The 10,031-nt window shown below is 45.8% G+C and overlaps 1 protein-coding gene across 1 annotated transcript in view; it reads left to right on the forward strand.

Annotated features, from left to right (window-relative positions):
- LOC147111437 (solute carrier family 15 member 1-like) overlaps nt 1-8,462 on the forward strand; it is an 88,746-nt gene extending 80,284 nt beyond the window's left edge. The window contains exons 21-23 of the mRNA XM_085999886.1: nt 4,425-4,571; nt 6,488-6,595; nt 7,496-8,462. Of these exons, the coding sequence (XP_085856012.1) occupies nt 4,425-4,571; nt 6,488-6,595; nt 7,496-7,690 (450 nt within the window). The 3' untranslated portion in view covers nt 7,691-8,462. The remainder of the gene's footprint in view (nt 1-4,424; nt 4,572-6,487; nt 6,596-7,495) is intronic.
- The last annotated feature ends 1,569 nt before the right edge of the window (nt 8,463-10,031 follow it).

A 10,031-nucleotide genomic window follows, 5' to 3' on the forward strand; every position in this document is an offset into this window, starting at 1 on the left:
TGGCCTCCTCCTGCTCCTATGTACCACAGAGAGCAAGGCTGTTGAGTTCCTGGCCTTAGCTAGAGCATCAAGGAAGGAACCGAATGGGGCCGAAGTATTTACCCGCAGAGATTATTGCTTGTTTTTTTAGAATGACATTGACAGACTCCTGGGAACGGGTAACCTCATCATCCTAAACAGAGGGGGAGAGAAAACAATCACTTTTAAGATTTTTGAAATGACAATTCAAATTCTTTAGAGGAACGTGAATTTCTGCAGCGCCTTTTACAACCTCAGGACGTCCCAAAGCGCTTTACAGCCAATGAAGTACTTTTGAGAATGTAGTCACTGTTGTAATGTAGGGAAACACAGCAGCAATGAGATACATGACCAGATAGTCCGTTTTAGTGATGTTGGTTGAGGGATAAATATTGGCCAAGACATAGTTTAATGGCATCTTGGTGATTTTTCAATGTGGTGTCCATGTTTGCTGGGATACACAGCAAGCTCGGTCTGGCTTCATGCTCCAACCAACAGCAACAATAAATGCCTAACTTTAATAGTTTATGAGAAACTTATGCATCACAATGCTATGAGCCCCGAACCACTACAAAATTTGACTACAGAAATTAAAAAGAAGCACTGACTTCGAGAATCCACCATTATCTATCCTGAGGATACTGGGGCTAAAAGGGTTAAATTACGAGGACAGGTTGCACAGACTAGGCTTATATTCCCTCGAGTATAAGAGGTGATCTAATCGAGGTGTTTAAGCTGATTAAAGGAGTTGATAGGGTAGAGAGAGAGAAACTATTTCCTCTGGTGGGGGGAGTCCAGAACAAGGGGGCAGAACCTTAAAATTAGAGCCAGGCCGTTCAGGGGCGATGTCAGGAAGCACTTCTTCACACAAAGGATGGTGGAAATCTGGAACTCTCTCCCCCAAAAAGCTGTTGAGGCTGGGGGGTGAATTGAAAAGTTCAAAATTGAGATTGATAGATTTTTGTTAGGCAAGGGTATTAAGGGTTATGGAACCAAGGCGGGTAGAATCATAGATTGGTTACAGCACAGAAGGAGGCCATTCAGCCCGTCGAGCCCGTGCCGGCTCTCTGCAAGAGCACTTCATCTAGTCCCACTCCCCTGCCCTTTCCCCGTAGCCCTGCACATTTTTTCCTTCAGGTATTTATCCAATTCCCTTTTGAAAGCCATGATTGAATCTGCCTCCACCACCCTTTCAGGCAGTGCATTCCAGATCCTAACCACTCGCTGCGTAAAATAGTTTTTCCTCGTGTCACCTTTGCTTCTTCTGCCAATCACCTTAAATCTGTGGCCTCTGGTTCTCGACCCTTCCCATAATGGGAACAGTTTCTCTCTATCTACTCTGTCTAGACCCCTCATGATTTTGAACACCTCCATCAAATCTCCTCTCAACCTTCTCTGCTCTAAGGAGAACAATCCCAGCTTCTCCAGTCTATCCACGTAACTGAAGTCCCTCATCCCTGGAACCATTCTCGTAAATCTTTTCTGCACCCTCTCTAAGGCCTTCACATCCTTCCTAAAGTGCGGTGCCCAGAATTGGACACAGTACTCCAGTTGGAGACCGAACCAGTGTTTTATAAAGGTTCATCGTAACTTCCTTGCTTTTGTACACTATGCCTCAAGCTACGAATCCCAGTCTATATTAGGATAATTGAAGTCCCCCATTATTACTGCTCTATAGTTTTTGCACCTCTCTGTAATTTCTCTGCAGATTTGCTCCTCTATATCTTCCCACTAGTTGGTGGCCTATAGAATACACCGAGTAGTGTAATGGCACCTCTATTGTTTCCTAACTCTAACCAAATAGATTCTGTCCTTGACCCCTCCAGGACATCCTCTCTCTCCAACACTGTAATATTCTCCTTAATCAATACTGCCACCCCACCTTCTTTCTTTCCTTCCCTATCTTTTCTGAACACCTTATATCCAGGAATATTTAGTACCCAATCCTGTCCTTTTTTGAGCCAGGTCTTAGTTATTGCCACAACATCATATTCCCATGTGGCTATTTGCGCCTGCAGCTCACCAACCTTGTTTACTACACTTCGTACATTTGCACACATGCACTGTAAACCCACCTTAGACCTTCTTGTATTCTCTCTTAGTCTGACCCCACCTAATACCTTACTATTTCTTACTCTAGTACTCTCTGTCTCTCCCAATCCTTTGTGCACCTTGTTTCTCCTTTCTAATGTTACATCCTGGTGCCCATCCCCCTGCCAAATTAGTTTAAACCCTCCCCAACAGCACGAGCAAACCTCCCCACGAGGACATTGGTCCCGGCTCTGTTGAGGTGCAACCTGTCCGGCCTGTACAACCCCACCTCCCCCAGATCCGGTCCCAATGTCCCAGGACTGTAAAGCCCTCGCTCCTGCACCATCTCTCCAGCCACGCATTCATCTGCTCTATCCTCCTATTTCTATACTCACTAGCTCGTGGCACCGGGAGCAATCCGGAGATTACTACCTTTGAGGTCCTGCTTTTTAATCTATTTCCTAGGTCCCTGAAATCTGCCTGCAGGACTTCATCCCTCTTTCTACCTATGTCGTTGGTATCGTTGTGGACCACGACCTCTGGCTGTTCACCCTCCCCCCTCAGAAAGTTCTGCAGCCACTCAGTGACATCCTTGACTCTGGCACCAGGGAGGCAACATACCATCCTGGAGTCACACCTGCGGCTGCAGAAACACCTGTCTGCTCCTCTAACTATCGAATCTCCTATCACTATTGCTTTCCCAATCTTCCTCCTTCCCCACCTGTACCGCTGAGCCACCCGTGGTGCCATGGACTTAGCTCTGGCTGTACTCCACAGAGGAACCATCGCCCTCACCAGTATACTGATTAGAGAGTGAGATTCACTCAGGGGACTCCTGCACTACCTGCCTGGTCCTCCTTGTCTGTCTGATGGTCACCCATTCCCTCTCTGCCTGCACACTCTTACGCTGCAGGGTGACCAGCTCCTGAAACATGTTATCCACGTAGCTCTCAGCCTTGCGGATGCACCACTGTGACGCCAGCTGCTGCTCAAGTTCCGAAAGCCAGAGCTCGAGATCCTCCAGCTGACGACACCTCCTGTACAAGTGGTTGTCCAGGACATGGGAAGCGTCTTGGATTCCCCACATGGCACAGGATGTGCATTCCATGGGACTGAGCTGCCCTGCCACGCCTCTACTTAATAGACTATTAACTAACTTAATAGAAATAAACTCAAGACTTAAAAAAAAACAATTACCGGCTACCCACCAATCAGCTCCATCCCTTGTGCTGATGTCACTTCAGGTTTTTTGCCTCGCTCCCTGACGCTCGTGCTCCCTCTGGGCTCTCGGGCCTACCTTTATCTGCAGCCACTCCTCTTGCTCTCCTGCAGGTCCGCTCTCGGGCCTATTAACTTAGCAACCTTGGGTTCTGTGGCTCCATCATAATCATAATCATAATCAACTTTATTGTCATTGTTAGTACACAAGTGCAGTACAACGAAATGTAGGCTTGCGGCTCCCGAGAGTGTACATTTAGATTAAGACATTTAAACATTCAACATACATTTGGCTTGTAATACATTAACATAAACATAACCATAATAAAGTGCATTGGCAGATGTGCAGGCTTTAGAGTTTATTTGTGGAGTTCAGTAGGATGACAGCCCTGGGAAAGAAGCTGTTCCTAAATCTGGTCGTACGGGTGCGAATGCATCTGTAGCGTCTCCCAGATGGTAGGAGGGCGAACAGACTGTGGCTGGGGTGGGTGGGGTCTTTGATGATGGACCGTGACCTCCGTAAACAGCGTTTCTGGTATATGTGCTCTATGGTCGGTAGCCGGGTGCCGGTAATGCGTTGGGCAGTTTTGACTACCCGCTGCAGGGCTTTCCGGTCATAGTAGCTACAGCTGCCATACCACACTGATACAGTTCGTCAGGATGCTCTCTATTGTGCAGCGGTAAAAGTTAGAGAGGATCAGGGGTGACAGGTTACATCCCTTCAGCCTCCTTAGGAAATATAGGTGCTGCTGGGCCTTCTTCACCAGAGAGGAGGTATTGAGGGACCAGGAGAGGTCTTCCGTGATGTGGACTCCGAGGAACTCCTCCTTTTCAGTCAGACGTCCCAACCAACTCCCTCCTCTCCACCAAATTCTTCCACTCTGCTTGCGATCCGCTCCGATTGCATTCTCCCAGCTCTGTCTCCAATCTCTGTGCTCAAGATAGAGTTAAGATACAGATCAGCCATGATCTAATTGAATGGCGGAACAGGCTCGAGGGGCTGAATGGCCTCCTTCTGTCCCTATGTTCCTACGATGCATATTTACTGTATACTTTACCTTACTTAGTGGGGTACGGTTAATACAGATACAGTGACTTTCAATTTGTGTGATATTATTTCCATGTTGGTGACACTGTTGTATGTTTTGTCTGTTCAGTGTCTCACCGATAACTTTAAATTAAATTACGTTGAAGACATTGGAGCAAACACTTATCACATGGCATGGCAGATTCCCCAGTACCTTCTCATCACAACTGGTGAAGTGGTTTTCTCCGTCACTGGTCTCGAGTTCTCCTACTCGCAGGTGGGTAACAATTTTTTAACGGCAAAAAAAATTCAGAGTGTTGTGAACTTCCAGTATATCTACCGTTCACTGTCCGAAGGCTGTGTCACCATCTGGAAAGCATGGAGTGAGAGGAAATATTTGGGCCGTTAGAGATTGATCCTTCCAAGAGACCCATGGTCCGTCAGAGCTTCCAACAAGAGCTAACCATTCAAATTTTTATCCAGGTCGATAGATACCTAATATTGTGCCATACATTACTGGACCCTGACCAGTGAGGCTCCACAGATCAATTATCCAGAATAAGATCGGTAATATTTCCACGGAGTATTTCTAACTTTCAATCCTGTTATTAACCCAGTAATACTCATCACTTTTTAAGACGGAGCTAATGTACTTTAGGAGGATATAAGTAGATCCATGGATTGGGCAGAAAGATGTCAGATGAAATGAAATGTGAATTGTGGAGAAGGTTGGTGTGGTTGTTGGTGCTGCTGGTGTGCCTTGTGACACTGGTGTTGGGGCTGATCGTGGTCAGGTTCTGAGGACCAAGGTGAGAGAATATAAAGTGCGCCCATGCTGATGGAATAGATGGCAGGTGAAGTAGCGATGACAGAAGCGATCTGTCAATGGTGGGAGAGGTAATGAGGTCGGATTGCATGGAGACTTATGTAAAGACTTGTAGCATCCTGAATCTGTAGTGGAAATGCAGTTTAGAGAAGCTAGTGGTTGAGGGAACATTTCTCAATCAGTTGGGAGCTTTGAATTGACATTTGAAGCTGTCAACTCATCAGCTGATTCAATGGCCAGTGACCTCCTGCCTCAGCTTCACAGACGAGGTTTAGGCACAGCGGGAAACCAGTAGGCAACCTGTCAAATTCAAAAAGCTGGGAAAAAAGCATTAAATGGCCGTAAACAAGCCACTAATTACTTGAATTGCTGCCTATCGGGACTGCTCAGCGCTGGCAGACCCGACATCGTGAAATGCAGGTGTGCGCATTTTGGCAGCGGGTTCCTGACCCGCTGTCAATCATTTTAAATTTCATGGCTGACCCGCCACCCATCCCATCCGCTGAGTGCCGGCAAAATCGCGGCCTTTGTTTCTTTAAACGTGAATGTACAGAAACCCTGGGGGGGAGATTCTCGGCCCGTTCCCGCTCGGTTTGGGCTCGGGAGCGGATTCCAGGAGCCGGTTGAATGGAGGCGACGATGGCGGCTCCGCCTTCCCACAATGCAGTGTGGTGGAGAAAGGGCCCCATCGATAGCTCGGGCCGCACTGCACTCTGGGGGATTGGGTCACCTGACCCCACGTTTCAGCTAATCATGACCGAAGGGCGGAACCTTTAAAATGTGCGGGAGAAGCCGAGGGCGCGGTGAGAGCTGGTGGGCGGGTGGATTTACTTTACCTGAGATTAGGATGGTGCATCGTGTTTTTTTTAACTGAATAAGGCAAGCCCTAAATTCTCCCACCGGGAAGAGGTTTCTCAAACCTTCTGAGACAGAGGGTGTCTCACACCTTGTAGGGAAAACCTCAGTCTGTTTGGAACAGATTTAAAATTGAGAAATGTAAAAGTTCGGGTAGTCGGGGACGAGTATGGATGGTACAGCACTATTGCCAGAACACGCGCAAGATTCGAGATTCGGTGTAAAGTGAAAATGGTGCTGTCTCTACACGTATTCCACTAGCAGAAGCCACAAGGTCGTCGTGCCGGTTTTCTTGAAAAGAGTCCCGACTGCTTTACTGTGCTCCCACCCTGTGTGACTCCGGATTCGGTTTAGAAAATATGGTCACCTACAATGCTGTGTTTAGTTCATTATATTATCGTCAATTTCCTCTTCCATTTTTATTACCCTATTAACATTTACAGTACGTTTTCTGCATTCTGTACCTGTTGCCACCGCCCAGAAGAGTTATTGTTTTTATTGATGCTTTCCAGGCGCCGCCCAACATGAAGTCCGTACTCCAGGCTGGTTGGCTGTTGACTAATGCATTTGGTAACATTATTGTCCTCATAGTAGCGGAAGCTTCATCTATTCAGGAACAGGTATGTGAATATTGGGAACTAAATAAATCCACAGAGCATTGCTAATAGTATGGAAGCTGGTACCTCTTTTTACTTCCGCAGAGGCCAGGAGTTCATTTTGTCGGTGTAGGCCGGGCCTATACTCTCTGGAGTTTAGAAAAATGAGAGGTGATCTCATTGAAATGTATAAAATTCAGAGGGGGATTGACAGGGTAGATGCTGAGAGGTTGTTTCCCCTGGCTGGGGAGTTTAGAACTAGGGGGCATAGTCTCAGGATAAGGGGCCGGCCACTTAGGACTGAGATGAGGAGGAATTTCTTCACTCAGAGGGTTGTGAATCTTTGGAATTCTCTGCCCCAGAGGGCTGTGATTTCTGAGTCTTTGAGTATATTCAAGGCTGAGATCGATAGATTTTTGGACTCGAGGGGAATCAAAGGATATGGGGATGGGGCAGGAAAGTGGAGTTGAGGTCGAAGATCAGCCATGATCTTATTGAATGGCCGACTCCTGCTCTGAATTCTTATGTTCTTATGAACTGGAAATAAAGTCGGGATAAAAAATGTGACTCTCCAGATTCAGCTATGTGTTGACCAGGGCATAAAAGTGTTTACAAAACGGAAAATAAAAAAATGCAATTCCAGGTGTTCAAATTTATTGTCAGAGCAACATGGTTTTGGTGTCAGACTGATAATAAATTTGCGTGGTGTGAATTGGGTCTTAACTGACTCCAACATGAAGTGGGAGTTGAGTCATGACTCTGGATTATAAATAATTTGAATGGGCCCCTGGAATACAAAAGGTTCCTAATGGTCCGCCGTATAAATGGTCGGCATTTTCCTTTTTTTGCGCTTTTTGTCACATGGGAGAGAGAGAGCGGATTTGTCCCACTGCTAATTGTTATTATCTTTTCTCCCTCGCGCAGTGGGCGGAGTATATCTTGTTCGCCACTCTGCTGATTACCGTCTGCATAGTATTCGCCATCATGGCCTATTTCTACACTTATGTGGATCCCTTGCAAATAGAAGCCGAGTTTGAGGAAAAGCAAAGAGCCAAGAAGAAAATGGAGGAGTTGGAATCACCGCCCAAATACAACACAGAGGCGCAATCAAAACTCTAAATGTGCTCAAATAGAACATGTTCGCTAAGTTTAACCAGACATACCTTCAGCGCAGACGGAACTTACAAGCTGATACGAGTGCGTCCTTCAGTTCACCTGCCTTTCTAAGAGATTCAAGTGTGTCGCCTGCACTGATTCCCTGGTAATTGTGTTAGAAGTCCCTCGCAACGAATGTTTTTTTCCCCCCACACACCCTTTCAAATATACTAGCCAGTGTTTCAGTGTTATTTCTAAAAGCTGGAATATGATTGAGTAAAAAAAAATAGTAAGCACTTGGAATTGAAATGCTCATCAAAATTTTCAGTATGTTTTCATATTTCTTGATGTCTGATAGTCTGTTGCTCAACTTTGCAGCACAAGCATCAAAGGGTGACCATTTTATGTACGATACATTTCTAATTCTCGCTATTTTTTTTACCAAGATATTGTAGTATTTCAAGAATATGTTTGTTAGTGTTAATTCTGTATATTATTGCACATCTAATCAAAACTTTAAACCTGAGGAAATGGAAAGGCTAATTAATCACCCTCCCCCAAAGGTATCTTAATATTCTGGACAGGACTTCTTTTGGGTTTTTTTTAAACTGGATCCTGCCCTGCTCGAAACCGAGTTCGCCAAAGTAAATACCAGTTCACACACCAAGACGGAGAGACTCTATCTGAAGCAGTCTGAATGCTTGGAGAAGGAGTGGGTGGAGAACATATCTTAAAGAGTCATGAATGTTGAAGTAGGCATAAAAACGATAATAAAGGTGACGTGTATTTATGTGTTTGCAAAGCCTGGTTTGAACTTTTTTTTAATTACTTTTTTTAGTTGTCTTATTGTCTGCAAAAATTGTCCCCGAATAATTTTTGCACATCGACCATGTGGTTAGTACAACCTATTTTTAAAAACATTCGTTCTCGGGATGTGGGTGTCGCTGGCGAGGCCGGCATTTATTGCCCATCCCTAATTGCCCTCGAGAAGGTGGTGGTGAGCCGCCTTCTTGAACCGATGCAGTCCGTGTGGTGAAGGTACTCCCACAGTGCTGTTAGGGAGGGAGTTCCAGGATTTTGACCCAGCGACGATGAAGGCTCGGCCGATAGACCTCCAAGTCAGGATGGTGTGTGACTTGGAGGGGAACTTGGAGGTGGTGGTGTTCCCACGTGCCTGCTGCCCTTGTCCTTCTAGGTGGAAGAGGTCACCGGTTTGGGAGGTGCAGGATACCTTCCACCATTCACTTAGCCACCTGTTACTTGGTTGCCTGTTGCCTCGGGTCTTTGCACCCCAGTAAAAGAGTAACTGTCAAGGGTTCCGAACATTACTCCATTTTAGCAACATGGTAACTTTGGACTCTAGCAGCTGGTATGGTAACTGGACATTCCATCTACCCACATTGGTTCCATAACGCTTCATACCCTCGCCCAAGCATCTTATCAATCTCAGTTTTGAAATTTTCAATTGACCCCCAGCCTCGACAGCTTTTTGGGGGGGGGAGAGTTCCAGATTTCCACCGCCCTTTGTCATGAATCTCATCATTCATGAAGAAATAACTCATGAAGTAACACTGGGCAGCCAGCTGGTGGCGCCGTCCAAGGAGTATAAATACTCAGGTGTGGGCCCAGCTTGCTCAGGATGTTTCTGTAACCAGGAACTAGTGATGTACCTAGAATCTCATGGTTGTGAAACAGTTGATTAAAACCTTGTTTTATACTCAAACCCAGTGCTCAGTAGTCTTTTTACATCACCCTTTGTGTGAAGGAATGCGCCCGGACATCACCCCTGAATGGCTGAGCTCTAATTTTAAGGTTATGCGTGGTGTGAATTGTTGTTCTGGACTCCCCCCCACCCCACCAAAGGAAATAGTTTCTCTCCCTCTACCCTATCAACTCCTTTAATCATCTTAAAACACCTCAATTATATCACCCCTTAATCTTCTATTACTCTATATTATTCTATACAAGCCAAGTCTTTGCAACCTGTCCTCGTAAGAACATAGGAACAGGAGGAGGCCATTCAGCCCCTCGAGCCTGTTCCACCATTCAATGAGATCATGGCTGATCTGCGACCTAACTCCATGTACCTGTCTTTGCCCCATGTCCCTTAATACCTTTGGTAATCAAAAAGCTATCAATCTCAGATTTAAAATTAATTGATCTAGCATCAATTGCCGTTTGCGGAAGAGAATTCCAAACTTCTACCACCCTTTGTGTGTAGAAGTGTTTCCTAACTTCACTCCTGGCTCTAATTTTTAGACGATGCCCCCTAGTCCTAGACTCCCCAACCAGCGGAAATAGTTTCTCTCTATCTGCGCCCCTGAATATCTTGAATATCTTAAAATGTAACCCATTCAACAGTGAA

The sequence above is a fragment of the Somniosus microcephalus genome, chromosome 10 (assembly GCF_052327205.1).
Source record: "Somniosus microcephalus isolate GS21.2 chromosome 10, FLI_Smic_1.0, whole genome shotgun sequence".
NCBI classification, from domain to species: Eukaryota; Metazoa; Chordata; class Chondrichthyes; order Squaliformes; family Somniosidae; genus Somniosus; species Somniosus microcephalus.